At 39.0% G+C, this 19,870-nt stretch overlaps 1 protein-coding gene and 1 long non-coding RNA gene across 3 annotated transcripts in view; one reads left to right on the top strand and one right to left on the bottom strand.

The window, feature by feature from the left end:
- LOC129776147 (proline dehydrogenase 1, mitochondrial) overlaps positions 1-14,462 on the top strand; it is a 50,249-nt gene extending 35,787 nt beyond the window's left edge. For both annotated transcript variants that reach the window (XM_055781586.1, XM_055781585.1), the window contains exons 5-11: positions 6,017-6,081; positions 6,153-6,331; positions 6,397-6,571; positions 6,638-6,799; positions 6,871-7,062; positions 7,126-7,303; positions 12,688-14,462. In XM_055781586.1, coding sequence (XP_055637561.1) covers positions 6,017-6,081; positions 6,153-6,331; positions 6,397-6,571; positions 6,638-6,799; positions 6,871-7,062; positions 7,126-7,303; positions 12,688-12,893 — 1,157 coding nt within the window. In that variant the 3' untranslated portion in view covers positions 12,894-14,462. The remainder of the gene's footprint in view (positions 1-6,016; positions 6,082-6,152; positions 6,332-6,396; positions 6,572-6,637; positions 6,800-6,870; positions 7,063-7,125; positions 7,304-12,687) is intronic.
- On the bottom strand, positions 9,201-10,883 carry LOC129776177 (uncharacterized). Its single transcript, XR_008743065.1, has 3 exons — positions 10,544-10,883; positions 10,337-10,486; positions 9,201-10,269 (listed from the first exon to the last, which is right to left on the bottom strand). It is a non-coding gene; the product is annotated as an uncharacterized LOC129776177 (long non-coding RNA).
- Positions 14,463-19,870: the final 5,408 nt, after the last annotated feature.

Below are 19,870 nucleotides of genomic sequence, written 5' to 3'. Positions count from 1 at the left end.
GGGAAGATTTTGATATCAGTGGAGATCATCAGAGTTTGAAACCTATATTAAATGCTGTTACAAAAAAGCAAGGATATCACTGTCTCTGTTTAGAGATGTTTAGAGCTAGTATGGTACTGAGCTACATTCCTAGTAAATGGCGAGAAGTCCGGGTTACATTTATTCCCAAGGCTGGTAAACGTGACAGGACGACTCCCAAAGCGTATAGAGGGTGTGTCACATCAAATTGCATCACGGAAAAAACCCTGTAGAAATTCGCCCAGTAGACTGATCCTTTTGAAAGTTTTAGACAGTAAAATAAAAACTATTAAACAACTTTTGGCATTTTCTTTTTATTCATACTTCGAGCCCAAGCCCGTATGCTCGCACCTTCTTCTTTACCCCGTCCATAAGGTTCTGTACAACGTCAGGTTGTAGTTTTTTTTGAACAGAAATCCATTTTCTCTTGAAGTCCGCCTCCGATTTGACAACTTTTGGATTCTTCCGGAGGGCCTGCTTCATAATCGCCCAATATTTATCTATTGGGCGAAGCTCCGGCGCGTTGGGCGGGTTCATTTCCTTTGGCACGAAGGTGACCCCGTTGGCTTCGTACCACTCCAACACGTCCTTTGAATAGTGGCACGAAGCGAGATCCGGCCAGAAGATGGTCGGGCCCTCGTGCTGCTTCAATAGTGGTAGTAAGCGCTTCTGTAGGCACTCCTTAAGATAAACCTGCCCGTTTACCGTGCCGGTCATCACGAAGGGGGCGCTCCGCTTTCCGCAAGAGCTGATCGCTTGCCACACCATGTACTTTTTGGCAAACTTGGATAGTTTCTGCTTGCGAATCTCCTCCGGAACGCTGAATTTGTCCTCTGCGGAGAAGAACAACAGGCCCGGCAGCTGACGAAAGTCCGCTTTGACGTAGGTTTCGTCGTCCATTACCAGGCAATGCGGCTTCGTCAGCATTTCGGTGTACAGCTTCCGGGCTCGCGTCTTCCCCACCATGTTTTGCCTTTCGTCGCGGTTAGGAGCCTTCTGAACCTTGTATGTACGCAGGCCCTCCCGCTGCTTGGTCCGCTGGACGAATGAACTTGACAAATTCAGCTTATTGGCGACATCCCGGACCGAACTTCTCGGATCACGCCTAAACTGCTTAACTACGCGCTTGTGATCTTTTTCACTGACGGAGCATCCATTTTTGCCGTTCTTTACCTTCCGGTCGATGGTTAGGTTCTCGAAGTATCGTTTTAGTACTCTGCTGATCGTGGATTGGACGATTCCCAGCATCTTACCGATGTCCCGATGTGACAACTCCGGATTCTCGAAATGAGTGCACAGGATTTATTCACGACGCTCTTTTTCGTTCGACGACATTTTTCCAAATTTACGAAAAATTGACAGTGAAGCATGGCCAACGTGATCTATACACTCTTATCTGATTATAAGCGAAAGCTGAAGATATAATTCCTAAAAATTAAATTTCTACAGCGTTTTTTCCGTGATGCAATTTGATGTGACACACCCTTTAGACCAATTAGTCTAACATCTGTCATCTTAAAAATGGTGGAAAAGGTCATTGATCTCCATATCAAATCATATCAGTGTTAATCCTTCAAAAACAGTCATAATTCCATTTACTAAAGGGTGTGTCACATCAAATTGCATTCGAGAAATTCGAGAATCCGGAGTTGTCACATCGGGACATCGGTAAGATGCTGGGAATCGTCCAATCCACGGTCAGCAGAGTACTAAAACGATACTTCGAGAACCTAACCATCGACCGGAAGGTGAAGAACGGCAAAAATGGATGCTCCGTCAGTGAAAAAGATCACAAGCGCGTAGTTAAGCAGTTTAGACGTGATCCGAGAAGTTCGGTCCGGGATGTCGCCAATAAGCTGAATTTGTCAAGTTCATTCGTCCAGCGGACCAAGCAGCGGGAGGGCCTGCGTACATATAAGGTTCAGAAGGCTCCTAACCGCGACGAAAGGCAAAACATGGTGGGGAATTCGCGAGCCCGGAAGCTGTACACCGAAATGCTGACGAAGCCGCATTGCCTGGTAATGGACGACGAAACCTACGTCAAAGCGGACTTTCGTCAGCTGCCGGGCCTGTTGTTCTTCTCCGCAGAGGACAAATTCAGCGTTCCGGAGGAGATTCGCAAGCAGAAACTATCCAAGTTTGCCAAAAAGTACATGGTGTGGCAAGCGATATGCTCTTGCGGAAAGCGGAGCGCCCCCTTCGTGATGACCGGCACGGTAAACGGGCAGGTTTACCTTAAGGAGTGCCTACAGAAGCGCTTACTACCACTATTGAAGCAGCACGAGGGCCCGACCATCTTCTGGCCGGATCTCGCTTCGTGCCACTATTCAAAGGACGTGTTGGAGTGGTACGAAGCCAACGGGGTCACCTTCGTGCCAAAGGAAATGAACCCGCCCAACGCGCCGGAGCTTCGCCCAATAGAGAAATATTGGGCGATTATGAAGCAGGCCCTCCGGAAGAACCCAAAAGTTGTCAAACCGGAGGCGGACTTCAAGAGAAAATGGATTTCTGTTCAAAAAAAAACTACAACTTGACGTTGTACAGAACCTTATGGACGGGGTAAAGAGGAAGGTGCGAGCATACGGGCTTGGGCTCGAAGTATGAATAAAAAGAAAATGCCAAAAGTTGTTTAATAGTTTTTATTTTACTGTCTAAAATTTTCAAAAGGAACGGTCTACTGGGCGAATTTCTACAGCGTTTTTTCCGTGATGCAATTTGATGTGACACACCCTTTAGAAAAAGTATGTATAAGATTCCACCTCTTAGATTTGGGAGGTGTACAATTGGAGCTTTCAAAACAAACCAAATATGTAGGTGTCATGCTCGACCAAAAACTAAATTGGAACGATCAACTGGAGTATGTAATATCTAAAGCCCAGACTGCGCTCTGGAGCTGTAGTAGTACATTCGGGGAAAAGTGGGGACTAAAACCGAGAATGATTCACTGGATTTACTCGGCAATTGTGAGGCCCGGACTAACATATGCTTCACTAGTGTGGTGGCCTAAAACTACACAAATATCAGCTCAGAAAAAGCTCGATAAACTACAACGTCTGGCATGGTTATCAATAACTGGAGCAATGCCCAGCGCACCCTCCAAAGCCCTAGATGCTCTTTTACCTTCTACCCTTGCACCAACATGTGCAACTTGAGGTGCTCTTAGAAAGGTATAAAACATGTTGTAGAAGGAGATTTCACAGGGCATTTACAAATCTTGAAAGATCTTCAACTGAACACTATGGTAGGCATGAATGAAGACTGGATGGAAGCAAAGGCAACGAATAGGAAGAATGTGGTCTCAAAACTCGTCCAGGATCACTCGTGTTTTATACCGATGGATTTAAAATTGGTAAATCTACAGGAGCTGGGATTACTAGGCCAGGAATCGACATGTCAATTCCAATGGGACAGCGGCCTATAATTTTTCGAGCAGAAATACAAGCTATTCTAACATGTACAAATATTTGTTTGGCTAGAAAATACAGGTATGCCAATATCTGTGTCTTCTCAGATAGCCAAGCAGCTCTTAATGCAGTAAAAGCACACACATGTCAGTAAAAGCTAGTTTGGGAATCTATTCTATCCTTAAACCAACTAGCTGCTACTAATGAAGTTAATCTATACTGAGTGCCAGGTCACTGCGGTATAGAAGGTAATGAAAAAGCCGATCTCTTCGCAAGATTAGGATCTTCAACTAAATTCGTCGGACCTGAGCAATTTTGTGGATTATCTACATCATGCATGATATTTGATTTACACCTTGTAACAGAATAACACGCAACCTACGCAGCTTGAGTAAGGCAGATTTCAGTACATTAACCGGTCTATTGACCGGACACTGTCCGAGCAGGTATCACCTTAAAAAAATCGAAAACTGGCAGATGATGACTGACGTTTCTGCAATTTCGAAGCTGAAACTTCGGAACATTTACTGTGTCAATGCAGTACACTTCAGCGAAGACTTCCGTAAACCATAAATTTTTCATGAAGATGGTTTCTGATGATCAAAACATTGTTGATAGTAATTCCGACCCGATCAGCGACAAAAAAACCATAAGTAATTATTCAGACTAAAATATATCCAACCATATTACTGATCTGAAAGCCAGATTCTTTCATTTTAATTCTGCCAAAGTGAACTGAGTACATGCGTACTAAAACAAAGTCATTTTTTCTATATTTATTTGTTATTTTAGTGCTTTGTAGACATCCTGTTTGTAAACCGCGAGCGAAAAAATTGATTTGATCAGCCCCGGTCAATTAGAAGGAAACCAAACTGCGAATTGAAATATCTCAAAATAATGTTTTTGGCGCTTGGTTCGTTTTGGTAGAACCTCGAACAACTGTTAAACTAAAGAAATCGGCTTCTCTTACTTGCAGCCTAATCTGATATGAATTATAGTGAACGTGCATGCAAGGAAAACCAAAGCTGTATGTACAGTGCCAAGATGTTGTAGATACCAGAACAGGCGTATCCGGCGTCCACAAAGTGCCGCACGATGTACGTTTTCGACACGGCGGAGTACCGTTCTTTGAACGCGCACACTTCTGAACGGAGTAGCTTCACTGTTTTCGCCATCACGGTTAGACTTCGACTGATAGAGCTGTCAATTTTTTTCTGCTGACTCATGGTTTACTATGACTGATGTTGCATTCGTCAGTACGTGTGAAGGGAAACCCATGAAAAATCGGTGATTTTTTTCCTTTTTTTATGCAAACGTTAAATAAAAATGGATCGCCAAATGTGTTAGTAAGCGCGCGAAATCTGGGGAAGGAATTGTCAGATATGCCGTCTTTATTGTTGTATTTGTCTTTGTGCATCGATCAATGTTACGGAGAGAAAAATCGAAAAAGTCTGAAGAAAAGTAACAATTTTCGGAAAATTGAATTCCCATACGTTCTACAATTACATCTTGGTAAGCGTTGTTAGTCCTTTCGATGTTTGCACTATCGAAATTGATCTTTGTTTGAAAGTGGAAATGTATTTTAAGCTGAAAAAACGCCCTTCCTCCTATATATCGCCAAATGTGTTGGTAAGCGCGATACCTGAGGAAGGAATGGTCAAATATGAGTCGTCTTTATTTTGTTGTATTCGTCTCTGCCCATCGATCAATGTTACAGAGAGAAAAATCGAAAAAGTCTGAAGGAAAGTAACAATTTTCGGAAAATTGAATTCCCATACGTTCTACAATTACATCTTGGTAAGCGTTGTTAGTCCTTTCGATGTTCGCACTATCGAAATTGATCTTTGTTTGAAAGTGGAAAAAACGCCCTTCCTCCTATATATCGCCAAATGGGTTGGTAAGCGCGATACCTGAGGAAGGAATGGTCAGATATGAGTCGTCTTTATTTTGTTTTATTCGTCTCTGCCCATCGACCAATGTTACGGAGAGAAAAATCGAAAAAGTCTGAAGGAAAGTAACGATTTTCGGAAAATTGAATTCCCATACGTTCTACAATTACATCTTGGTAAACGTTGTTAGTCCTTTCGATGTTCGCACTATCGAAATTGATCTTTGTTTGAAAGTGGAACTGAATTTTAAGGTGAAAAAACGCCCTTCCTCCTATATATCGCCAAATGGGTTGGTAAGCGCGATACCTGAGGATGGAATGGTCAGATATGAGTCGTCTTTATTTTGTTTTATTCGTCTCTGCCCATCGACCAATGTTACGGAGAGAAAAATCGAAAAAGTCTGAAGGAAAGTAACGATTTTCGGAAAATTGAATTCCCATACGTTCTACAATTACATTAGTCCTTTCGATGTTTGCACCATGAAATTGATCTTGGTTTGAAAATGGAAATGGATTTTAAGGTAACCAATGTTAAGGAGAGAGAATCGGAACCAGACTGGTCGTGTACTTCAATTATAACACATTATATATGCCCTTTTAATGTATTTGAAAATTCATGATATTATAAAATGGCAATTACTCTCGTAAATTTCAGTTTTTCCTATGTAAACCGATTTGTCAATCTAATCTACAATCCAACTTTCAGGAGCTACCTTCGGAACTGGTATTACGGCGATCAAACTAACCGCTCTAGGACGACCCCAGTTACTGGTAAACTTTCAGATAAACCGAACGTGATATTGTTATATAATTACGATTTTTTTTTTCCGTGTTCTTTACAGCTTCAGCTTTCAGAAGTCATTATGCAGGCACGTAATTACATGATGGAGCTAGCAGGCGATACCGGTAACGTAATGACACATCACAAAACGATTCAAGATTTGGAACGATACCTAAGTAATGTAGCCGATAAGAAGGAGGTGAAGCAGTTTTTGGAGAAGGTTACCTCGGATAAAGACGGGTTAGTAGGCAAATCTATATTCGAAGGTACCCCCCGCTCTCATTACAATTGTTATTCCATTCCAGTATTCTACACTTGTTCCCCTGGTCGGGAATTATCAACGAAGACTGCGAACTGAGCGAAACCTTCCGAGTGCCAGACCCGGTTTCCGGGCAAATGCGTCGATTGATCTCACAGATTCCACCCAAAGAGGAAGAAATGTTTCGTAATATGATTAGACGACTAAATACTATTGTTAAGGTAAAATGCAAGTTCCTTCAAGTTGTCGTGTGTTGGTCGTGTGATAAAATGTATCTTCCTCCGCAGACTGCCCAAGACCTAGACGTACGTATAATGATTGACGCTGAGCAGACCTACTTCCAGCCAGCTATCTCTCGCATCACGCTGGAAATGATGCGCAAATATAACACCGAGAAAGCAATTGTCTTCAACACGTACCAGTGCTATCTGAAGAACACTTACAAAGAGGTTTGTTGTTGTTTAGATGGGCGATGTTTAGAGGTGAAGCTAATTCGGGTTTTTTTTCTCGATACGATCAGGTTTGCACCGACCTTGAACAATCGAAGCGACAAAATTTCTACTTCGGAGCCAAACTGGTCCGAGGAGCGTACATTGAGCAGGAACGGGCACGCGCTGCTGCCCTGGGGTACGATGATCCGACGAATCCATCATTCGAGGCGACCACGGAGATGTACCACAAGACGCTGACCGAGTGTCTGAGACGAATCAGGGTATAATTTTACAATCTTACCGGTGTTTATAATATGTAACCGGGATATCTGTCTGTCGTATAGATTCTGAAGGATGCTGGTGAAGATCCCAAGAAGATCGCCATCATGGTGGCATCGCATAATGAAGATACGGTCCGGTTTGCTATCGAGAAGATGGAGGAAATCGGAATCCATCCGGAGGACAAAGTCATTTGCTTCGGTCAGCTGCTCGGCATGTGTGACTACATCACTTTCCCGCTAGGTGAGTGTTTTTTGAAGTAGAACTACGTCTTTCATTTCTGTACCGGGGTGTAAGCTCACCCAAGGGGGGAGTACATGGAATCGAAGCTTTCAAAACAAAAATTCCGCCTTTAGTTGTTCATCGTTCATCGAGAACGATCGCTTTTCCAGGACCTGGTCTGGAATACTACTTCTGAATTACTCATCCCAATATAACAAATGAAATCTTCTCAGTGGGGTGAGAAACAAGTGGAAATATGGGTATGCTTGTACCGGTCAGGGCTGTGGAGTCGGAGAAAAAAATTCCCACCTCCCACTCCCCACAATTATTAGTACTTACTCCGACTCCGACTCCTGCTGAAAATATTTCAATGCATCGAATTTAGGGTTTTCATTAGAACGTTTTATTTACGATATTCTCTGATTAGACAATAAAAATATCATCAAATTGCTTCAGCCAAATCATCCTTCATGAAGGTTCGAAGATCTGACTTTACAATTTTCAAAGCAACCTTTCTATAGTGAATAGGAAATTAATAAGAACTAAACCGATTCTTTGTTTCAAATATTTTTAGTTTTGATTGTGTCTATCAAGTGATCGTCACAACTTTGGCGTCGTGCACAAATTACGTAACGCTAAAAATCCGGATTTTGGACCCCCTCCCCCCTACGTAACGCAATTTCCTATCTCTAATACACAGAACGTAACGCAACCTCGACCCCCCTCCCCCCTTTATTGCGTTACGTAATTTGTGCACGACGCCTTTCCAATGTTTCCCAAAAATAAAGTGTGCTACACATTTAGCGTCACCATCACCGTCCCGTCAACTGTCCTCTTGAACTTATTTTGCCGACGTCAAAGTTGCCGGTGATGGTGTATATTAATGCTACCATACGATTTCCATGGGAGAATATTTTACATTTCATTCCTTTACGTTGACTTCACGGTGACGGGACGGTGCATGTGTAGCGCACTTAAATCTCCGCCGTCGCTTTTGAAGTGCTATCGAGAATATATCATCGGTTCGAATGAGTTTAAAAGAGTTAATTTTGTTACTTTTTTAGGTGTCGCACGGTGAACTCTGCGCCGTCGCGATTTGATTTCGATAGTACGTGTGATAAATAATAGAATATCTAGCCGATCTAATTAATTTAACAGGTTTACTTTCTAAAGACAATCCCTGCCACGCGTTGTGACCTTTGAGATATTCTGATTTTCGTTTCGTCTTGTCGGTAGCTGATAGTGTGTTCTTTGTGCAATTTCGCTGGCTTAGGTCAATCACGGAGAGCATCTACGAAGCGTACTGTCTACCCAAGCTTAAACTCAACTATGCCGAAAACACGGAAAACAAGGGGAGGCGTAGTGGTAACATCCGTACCTCTCACGCTAACGGTCTCGAGTTCAATTCTCACCCCCGACATTCTTCCGAAATGGAAGTAAAGCAGAGATCGAAATCCCCGCTCGGATGCACGATAAATATTCAGTCAATCAATCTAGTTTTCGATCAAGATGTGTAGAATAAAGGTGTGACCGTGTGGTCAATAAGTGCGCGAGGGGAAACGGTATAAATATACAGAGGATTGTGGGAAGGGATTTGACTGCAAATAGAGATGTCTAAATTTTTCGTTTATTCGATTGTCGATTAATCGTGGGGTGATTTTTATATATTCGATTGATTCGAATAATTGTCTTTCAGTATTCGATTAATCGAGCGAATATTTATTTCTTGTAATCAAAACAAACAGACATTTATGATAGAAAAATATGTCATAATTTTGAAGTTCATGATTTTTTTTAGGATGATTGAAAAAAGAGCACACCATGAAAATGATGCACAATACAGGGCGGACTCGATTATATACAGTTTCTGATTCCTTTTCACTGTATATAATCGAGTCAGAAAAAAGTTTTTAATCGTTTTTTGTATGTTTTTTTCATTTCTTGAATGTAAAACAGGAATTTGATTTTTGATTCACCCCCTCAAAGTCAGAAAATACCTTTCCCGCATGAAAAAAATATATTTATCCAGATTCTTTCAGGAGGTAATAGACGATCATATTTGATGAATAAAAATCCTTCTACGCATATGTTCCAATTTCAACAATGAAATAGTTATAGAACTATTTTTTTTGTTTCGGACTTGTTGCCTCAAACTGGCTCTACTTTAAAAACTACGCTACGGAAGACGATTCTGTTGCTTTCATTTGAAATATGAGAAAATTTTGGAAGTGGAAAACTTGAAAGTTAATAATATTTAATGTGTTATTATTAATTTTATCCTGAAAATTTATATTGAACTAGATCATTTCTATCAATTAAATTAAAGCTCTCTAACCGCTTTAAAATTTGTTTTTTGACACCCAACTTCTGCTTTATTAATTTGGCTGCAATAACGATATAACGTTATAACTGGTGAAAACTCAAGCAAAATCTTCAAAAATGACGATTTTCACCCCACTGTACATGTAATAGCCACTTAAATTTCACCTTATCGTTAAAAGGTTACCTTCCTTCTTGAAATAAGTCATACTTAAAATATAAAAAAAATATTTTTTTCCAAACTGTATATAATCGAGTTCAAAATTGTATATAATCGAATCACATATTATCGAGTCTGTCGATATTAGTCCAGTCCGACATGCATTTTTTTTTGCACCAACCAAAATTTTGGCTGTTCGAAATTATCTGTTCTTCGAATGTTGTTTGTTGAAATAGCTGATTTGTTTGAATATCTCTGCTTGGTCATAGAATCATTGATCACTAGTATGGTATATTTTCCTCGGCGCTCTGAATTTGAATACTACTATTTTAGAACGGGAGCTGAGACCACCTTCTTCAAGTCCGCATTTTACTCCTGCAGACCCTGAATTCTTCTTCCCAGTCTCCTCCACCACCTAGGAATCAAGCTTCTACCGTAAATGACTTAGCATATTCTATGAATTTCGACGAAACACCATGACGGTTAAGCAAATTTTGCACTGTATTTTCTGAAAAAAAATGGTTCCCTTTTTCATTAATCGCCATTACTTTGATAATTATTCGATGTATTCATACCTTGATTTTTCATTATTTGATATAAAATTACTGATACAGATATTCGATTATTTGAATTAATCGAACGATTAACCGACGTCTCTAACTGCAAAACATGGGAAAAATACCTCCATCTCCGACCGACACCGAAAGTCGATTTATTCTCTTGAGCTGAAACATATAAGATAGAGTATATTACAAATCTAACTTTAACCGTAAAAGACTTACCTTTCAATTTTTCAATGCTCTTATTCCCACCAAAACAATACCTCACACAAAGAGCAAAAAAAAGATATTGCAAAATATTGCAGATTGTTTACATACAAAATCCAAGATGGCTGAAAGGCCTTTCTCATAAGTCGCGCTACCGTATTGTATCTATCGTGGTTTTCGATGAACCGTGTATTGTTGATATTTTCGTCCCTTCCTTTTCACCGAAAATTCTTTTTCAGAGAGAAAGAGATGTGGAAAATCTCTATCTCGGAAGTTCAACGAGAATGCTTTTTCGTCTCTCATTTGGTACTGAAAATATGGAAAATCATAATCTAACTTTAATTAAAAATCATAGCTAACTTTACCAACGTTAGTCTGTTAGGACAGCGTACAAACGATTTGAATTTGGACAGCGTCTGAATTGTACAAATATTAATCCATCTCATGTTCACTTCAATATTGCCGCATATTTTCATGCAATGTTTTCAGCTGTACTGAAGAAGTGAAAAACCATTATCGGCACCAAGGAGTCGCTGAAAACGAAACCATTTTTCGGCAATCATAACTCGATGAAAAATAAAAATTGGCATTGAATTTCTCGCGAGAATCGAGAATCGAGTGAGCGTATAACATTCTCTCGCCTCCTATATTCTCAGCTATTTTTCCCTGTGGGTGAAAGCGGATGTTTTTCGTCTCAAATCGGCGAACATTTCGATCTCTGAAGTAAAGTGTTCACTCACTAACCGTTCATCTAAGTGAATCAGTTCTTTTGAACCGTTCTTTCGCTCTTTAGTTCAGCGGTATTAAGAACAACATAGAATGTTGGCTGGAACCCAACATTAATAGACAGCTATTAATTAATATCGTTGGATTGGATAGTGTACGTATGGGAATTATATTTTTGGAATTTAGTGGGGAAAGATAAGCTGCTTCATGAAAAGTCTCAAACTGGGTGTGAAAATATGTTTATCGGTCGACAAAAATTTATGTAATAATTTGATGCGCACAAAATATGTGCAATTTTTCATATTCTCTTTTTGGACAACACACAGATTCCATGTAAGATCATATTCCATAATGTTCATTCAGGGAAAAAATCAGCAGCGATTTTCACTAACAATCAATCATACAAACAATCACGATAACATAATATTTATCCATTCCGTCCAGCGCAAATCAGTTCTACTACTAACTAGCTGCGCTAGTTCGTTCGCAAACACTTCGTTCCCAAACAGTTCACTCTCAATCCGATCTTTCCCATACAGTTCACTCGCAAACAGTTCGTTCACAAACAGTTCACTCTCCAACAGTTCACTCGCAAACCGTTCTTACGGAATCAGTTCGTTCACAAACCGTTCGCTCGCAATCAGTTCGTGGGGAGAACTACCGTTCTTTGAAAAAAAACGACCGCTCGTTCACTCTTTTCGGCGAATTAGTTCTTTCGTACCGTTCGTGAACGGTTTGTCCATCTCTAATTCAAAGACGGCAGATAAGAGATGAACAATTTGCCACGTCAAAGATTATGATGAAAACATCGACAAAATACAAGGAATGGTGCTCGGAAAATGTCATTCAGGTTTGAGGGAGCTAGCCCGTAATTTGAATATCTCTAACGAAACCGTTCGTCACATTTTGGTTGAAGTTTTGGGCATGAGAAAAGTGGCAGCACGATTAGTACCAAAAGGGTTAATTTTTTCAAAAATTATATCGCAATCAAGTGGCTGAAGACATGCTTGAACGATAAAATTCTAATCCTACGTTCATCCAAGGCATAATTAAATATGGCCTTGTGTGATGTGACTTTTTACTTTTCCCGAAACTCAAATTACCGCTTAAATTTGACAGTATTGATGACATAAAAAACAATTCGCTGCGTGAACTGAAGACAGTTCCTGAATATAGCCATACAAAGTGTTTCGATGACTGGATTGTTGTTGGAAAAAGGGTATTGCTTCAGAAGGGGCCTATTTTGAAGACGATAATATAAATATAAAATATAAATGAAGCATTTTCATTAAAAACACAAATTCCCGGTATATGCTTGATAGAATGTAACAATACTAGAAACTTTTCAAACCGTGTAGCAAACACGCTCTACTCCATGAAGAATGCAAAATCAGGGTTTATCTCTTATGATATAATGTTTCGCTCTTCCTCAGGTCAAGCCGGTTACTCAGCCTACAAATATATCCCATACGGTCCCGTCAATGAGGTGCTGCCATATCTCTCACGACGAGCCCAGGAGAACAAGGGAGTACTGCAGAAGATTAGGAAGGAGAAAAGGCTGCTTCTGTCGGAAATTGTCAAACGACTAGCTAAGGGTCAATTATTTTACAAACCCAAGGGTAAATATGTACCAATTTAAGCCGTTTGATCTGTAATAATCAATGCTTGATGGCTGAATGAACATAAAAGATACGTCTCATTTAAAAATAAAAACACACACACACACACATTCATTCACTCACACAAAAACTAAGACAAAAACACACGAATATGCGCCTATGGTATCACACATACAGACTTCCACATAGCCGATATGACGATTTGTCGTCATCAGGTCAGCAAGATGTGTGTTGTACCGGAAACCCCTTCTCCTAGTTCTGTATCCTGGGCAGGTGGGCAGTGTACAAACGCAGAAGGACGGAATAGAGATCTGTGCAGGGTGTTTTGTAGATTGATTTGTATGATCGTGAAAACGACATTAGAACCAATCACAAAGAAAAACCAATAATTATGTTTAGGAGGCAAATCTAGTGTATTGCTGAATAGTTGGTACTCGTTAGAATCTCGCTGACACGCAATGTTGCTGTTTAGAGGGACAGCGCTACAAATGGAGGGAACGGAAATGATACTTGCAAGATGTTTTGTTCACTCACGATGAAAAGTTTTTTCGAAAAGACTTGGTTAGGACTTGTTTTAGAAATATACCTACTTTTTATTGTGAAAAAAACTAGGATTTGTGATTGTAATTTTAATTTGTAGTGCATAAAGACGAATAATGTTTAATAAATTTCATTTAGTGAATCGAATTCCTCGTCTGTCTAGCAGCAATACTTCCCCGTGCATTCTCTTCGCTTTAAATTCCGGTTAAAAAAAAAAAAGAATCAAAATTCTATATTATGCACACAGTGACAAGCAAACAAACTGCCTCAGGTCGACAAATATTATCGGATATTAAAATTTAAACAAAAAATACAAACCATCAACAAAGAAAAGAGTAAAACATAAGATCTATATGTTAAACTGTTCTGAATCATCTTGATATTGAACGATTCTCGAAAGTGTGCTATCCGTCGTAATAAACATTTCTGAGTGTTGAACTGAACGGTTATGGAAAATGGATGTTTGGAAAATGTTTACTTCAATCCGTAGCTAATATCCTGTCACATAAGCCACTCTGCGTGTACTGTAATTAACTGTGAAATCTCTAAACCATTGAACTTTTAAGATGCTTTCATCTTTCGTGTGCAACTCTGAACAAGACAAGAAACAAGAACGCGCACTCCATCGTAACATCGATTACGATCCAAATGTTGACAATAACGATATAGAACTGGAAACAACTAACGCAAATGACTTATATAGTGAATCTCGGAACGATATATACTAGAATCCAATGAATGTAAAATTGTATTCGCGTTGTAATCTATCGGGAAGACAGCTCAGTGCAACGGTACAACAGAGCACATATATCTACTATGATCTGGTGTTGAAACTGAAAAATAAAACGCGCTAAATGTCCACATGCGAGGCAAAATTTAAACTGGCAATGCAACTAAAGGCTATCTTAACAACGGTAGTCAACATAAATGCACCTAAGGACATAGTCGTGAAGCATTTTCGATGGCAGGACGGCAGCAAACGAATAATGAAATGTTCTAATTGTAAGATGTGTAAACATAGTTAAAATCAATAAAAGGAAAAAAACAAAGTGGTTTGAATCAATATGTGTTGGTGGTGATAATATACAATACCGGTGATTCGATGGACGGATACACAGGTCCGAATAGGAGATCGGGCTCAAATTATACAACCGTTGAGAGTCGTAGTCGTCATGGACGACGAGACGTATTTAACGCTGGATGGCAACGATTGGCAGGGAACCAGCTATTTTACGCCCCCACCAAGAAGGTAAGTTCCGACTTTCAGTACTTCTCCCACACCAACTTCCCAAAGAAGGTGTTTCAGCGAAAAGGGGATGTCTAAGTTTCTTTCGTTCAAGACTTACGGGAGGTTTACAGCACGAAGTGCCTGCCGGAAGTTGCCTTCTTCATCCAAAAATATCCTCCTGGTCGCAGATGTGGTGCTTTAACCGGGCCGGACCTCCGCCCATTGCGCGAAGAAGTCACTGGAGGAGATGAACCGCTTGAAGATAGATGTTGTTCCGAAGTCCGCAAACCATCCGAACGTCCTCAACTGCGTCCCATCAATAATTGGGACAATAATGACAAACCTGAAGCGGGGGGTCATCTCCAACAGTTTCTTGGAGAAAACGGAGGAATAACTAATAAACAAAGATAAGGAAGAACTGAAAAACATACCAACAAGTATGTTTTCGACAGCAGCGCCAGACCGAACGACAAGGCGCCGAAATTTTTTTGGTAACAATGACAAAATTATGTTTTGGTAACAATGACAAAATTATGTTTTGTTGAAAACATTGTCCCATTATATTATCCAGTCCAGATTGTTTCATACATATCGATGGCTTGGAAGTACAATATCGTCGAAAACTGATACCAACAGGTGAATTTAAACAAATTTAGATTATACAACTAGTACAAAAACAGTTTATTTTTAGCTGTTCATAATGTCAGAAAGACCAACGATTCTCATGCCTCGGGAAATCAAAACCGGACGGCTCGCCGAAAGGTCTTGATTGACATCAAGCAAAAATCCAGTATCCAGAATCCAGTAAAAACATCCGTAACATCCGCCGAATCGCTCCAGTTTTCTAATGGAACGATATAAGACTATCCCGAGAGGGATATCCCGTCAAAGGAAATCAGGAGCAGCACCATCAACATCTCTAATGAAAAACCTAGCGGTTCTGATAGCTTAATTCATACACTGCGGCAGGAGGTATCGGAGAGCTACAGAGAGTTTCAGGAAGCTAAAATCCGAATTGCTGAACCACAATTTCCCCTAGGTTTTGATTAGAAAGAAGATCTAAATAGATTATATTTACGCTGCAATGAATAAATATATACATTAAGCTAGAATACAAAAGAAATAAACTTATTTAGACAAACATTTCTACCACTCCCACTCAGATGTGATACAGGTCGGACTCGATTTTCCGGAATTTTAGACTCGATTATCCGGAGCATTTTATTTTTGATTTTCTGAAATTTTGAATAATTTGTATAATAATTCTATATTGAATAGCTAATATGGGTATCAGAAGAAAGGGCCTGACTAGTAGAATGCAGTTATTTATGAAAAATGCAAATGCAAGATGGCGACATTTAATTCTACTGTCATTATAAAACTGCGTATTCCATTATCTTGAAAAATTCAATTTGGCCGCCGCAAATAAATGACTGAATGGCTTGATTTGGAGAATACACTACACTATGAACAACATAAATTCGAAAAGGTTGCCGCCACAAAGTAGTCGACTATGTATTTTTTGCAATCCCCTCAATATTGGTATCAAATGAAATGATTTGACTAATAGAATACAGTACAGGTCGGACTCGATTATATACAGACTAGATTTTATGTGATTCGATTATATACAATTTTGGACTCGATTATATTCAGTTTAAAAAAAAAAATTTTTTTTATATTTCAAATATGGCTTATTTCATAAAGAAATATAACCTTTAAAAAATCGTGATTTTTGAAGATTTTGCTTGAATTTTCACCAGGAATTGTTTTTATCGATATTGCAGCCAAATTAGGAAAGATAGAAGTTGTGCGTCAAAGAACAAATTGTGGAGCGGCTAAAGAACTTCATTTTAATTGATAGAAACAATCCAGTTTAATATAAATTTTTAGGATAAAATTAATAATAACTCATTAAAAATTATTAACTTTAAAGTGTTTCACTTCCAAAATGTTATTAAAACTCACTTATTTAGTTGTTTCTCTACTATATCCTGTACTAAATTTTCTCATTTTTCAAATGAAAGCACTTTTTAATGTAGAGCCAGTTTGAAGCAACAGATACCGGAACAAAAAAAAAAGTTCTGTAACTCTGTCATTTTTGAAATTCGAATATATTCGTAGGAGGATTTTTTTTATCAAATATGATCGTCTATCACCTCCTGAGAGAATCTGGATAAATTAATTTTTTTCATGTGAGAAAGGTGTTTTCTGACTTTAAGAGAATGAATCAAAAATCAAATTCCTCTTTTATTTTCAAAAAATGATAAATACATGCAAAAAAAACCAATAAAAAAAATTGTTTTGACTCGATTATCCGGAGTGAAAAAAAAATCAATACTCCGGATTATCGAGTCCGACCTGTACTCTGATTTCATCTGAATTCAACACAGATTATGAGCCTAGTTATGGATGAAGATCAGAGAACGAAACTTGTACTCAAACGGATCAAAACGGCCAATAAAGAGTACCTTGGCGTTATGAGGAGTTTGAGCGAGAAATTTCGTCGCAAACGGTCAGATTTGTGGAAGGATAACACTTGTATTTCGCACCACATTAAAGTACCCGCACATCGATCGATCATTGTGGACGAATTTTTGACTTAAAATTGGCACGAATGCGATTGAACAAGCACTGTACTCTCAAGACTGACTTTTACCTTTTTCTGAAACTCAAACTACCACTTCGTGGTATCCGTGTTGACCGCATTTAAGACATAAAAACGAATTCGCTGCGTGAACTGAAGGCAATTCCAATTTCTATAAAAAAGGTATCGATGACTGGATCGTATGTTGGAAAAAGTGTATTGCTTCAGAAGGAACCTTTTTGAAGCGACAATATAAATCTAGATGGTAAATAAAGCATTTTCGTTAAAAGCATAAATTCCCGGTATATATTTGACAATGTATTTCCATCATTTAAGAGGCCAAAACGTCCAGAGAACAGTCGTATTCTTAGACAGGAGTTTTTTCAATGAAATGTTACTAAATTGCAGATTATTCTCGCAAATCACTGGCACTGTATGCCTCGAAAATATCTTGTTTTCGCGAAAATAATAAAAAATTGTTGAGGGAGTGAAAATGACGCACTAAAATTTCACATTCATTGTTTTTTCTCCGACATGATTTCACAAATATCCACTGCACACGGCCACATTATTCTCATATTCAGCGGGAGTTCCAGAGAAATGTTTGCTTTTAATTGATAAAAGAAACTTACAGAAAATAGCACTCTCACATGGTAGGTAATGGAATATACATACATATAAACAATCGACGCCACAATGTGAAATTTAGTTTACCCTTTCTCGTACAACATCGAGTCTCACTCGTACTTGCATAACATAGGGCGCTAGAACGCTCAGCAGCAGAGATGCCAACCTTCCTGAATTTTCAGGATTTCCCAGACTTTTTGACACGTTCCCTGATGTGACAAACACTCAATTTTCCCTGATTTTTCTGAAATTATCCTGATTTGTCCTGATTTATATCGAAATATATCGTCTATTCGAGAAATATTAAAAGATTTTCTTACCGATCTCAGGTTGTCAAAAATAATGTCAGTGGTCTTGATCGAAAAAAAGTTGAAATGCAATACGAGTAATACATTAAAATATATAGTTCGAGAGTTTTTAAGGAGTTTTCTCAGAGACATTCTTAGGCCAAGAATAATACCAACATTAGGGTGCCAATGAAAATGGTCATCTCGAATTTCAAAAAGTAACCCCATAAAAAATGTTCACCACCTCGAAAAAACACCCTATACAGACGCAGAGTGGCGCAAAGTTTGAGTTTTTTCAAAATCGAAAAATTACCCGAGGGGGGAGTAAAGGAAATCGGAGTTAGACGAGTGGGTAATGTCGGGGACATAACCGGAGTGACGTAGGGCTATACAAAGGGGACAGCTTTTGCTAAATATATATTTTAAATATATTGTTTTATTTTCTTCTCCTACGTGAATACCTACCTATCTAACTGAAAAATAGATTAGTTTACTGTTTACTCTTTATGAACATGTTGAAGGTTCTCAAAAGAACCTTTGATGTTGTGTTTTTGCGTTTTTTTACAAACATTCTCAATTTTTTCTCACTATCTTATAGTTGCTTCTTGATATTTTTCTGAAGGCTTTGTACTTATTAAATGTTCAACGCCGGGCATCTTTTGGCGTATGTACTGTAAGGGGGGTGATTTTCATGAAACGACCTATTCGTTTCAGTACATATCGTACAATCAAAATGATGGCTGTGATAGGGAATGTATAGTGGTCCTCAGCCCATTCATTATCATATATTTCACTATTGAGCACATTACCCTACCTTAAACTGTGGTTTCGGAAACGAATGAATTGTAAGATTTGTATTCTCCGCAAACAATGTAAATAAAAATGGAAAAGAACTGAGGTTTTGGAGACGAACTTTACGATCTGTCGAGAAATAGATGAGCTATAAGCGTTCTGAAAAACCAACAGTGAATACAGGGACGGATGACCTTCGGATTAAAGTCCTTTAAAATAAGAACAGAGCAGCAGGAAATACATAGCTCATCATGTTGCTCCTTAGTTATGTTTCTATACAATGCAGATGTAACCTCAGTCAATTTTCAACATCAGTTATCAACCAAAGAAAGCAGTTCTTGCAACCGAGAAAATTCGTGAATGCCATCCTGCATACAATGTGTTGTAACTTTCAATTCGGGAACCATGCATGGGTTTGTGAAAACTGAATGATCAACTTAAAAGACCCCAACTACCAATAAGTTCAAAAACAAGCATAAACAAAATAAATCAGTTCATATTATATATAATATTATGTCACTTTAGAATGCATTGGTATTGTGAATAACTTTCGAAATATATCAGAGAACAAAAACTCTTCTTTAAACGGTTTAATGGCCCTGAAAAGCGCCGTGTTTTACGGTGGCTGGTTTTGCCACCAAAGCAGTCTGTATAAACAAACATTTTCCTTTTTCTACCTGCTGCCGTTTTGCGATTGCGTTTGCCACTAGCTGAAACCTGTTGCCACCGAACCGAATGTGCTCTGTTCTGTAGGCGGGTTTTCTTATTGTCGTGAGCAGCTTTGCAAGCCAACTCAAGCACTCCGCCGGCCGAAATTCTATAACCGGTATTAGGTATACTGGTGCTCCGGAACCAATCCGTTGATGAGATGTGATGTGAAACGATGCCATACAACTACACTTATTTACGGTTTGAAAGAGAATGATATATTTTTCA

The sequence above is a fragment of the Toxorhynchites rutilus genome, chromosome 3 (assembly GCF_029784135.1).
Source record: "Toxorhynchites rutilus septentrionalis strain SRP chromosome 3, ASM2978413v1, whole genome shotgun sequence".
NCBI classification, from domain to species: Eukaryota; Metazoa; Arthropoda; class Insecta; order Diptera; family Culicidae; genus Toxorhynchites; species Toxorhynchites rutilus.
Note: the sequence above shows the minus strand (reverse complement) of the source record. Positions and strands in the feature narration are given on the sequence as shown.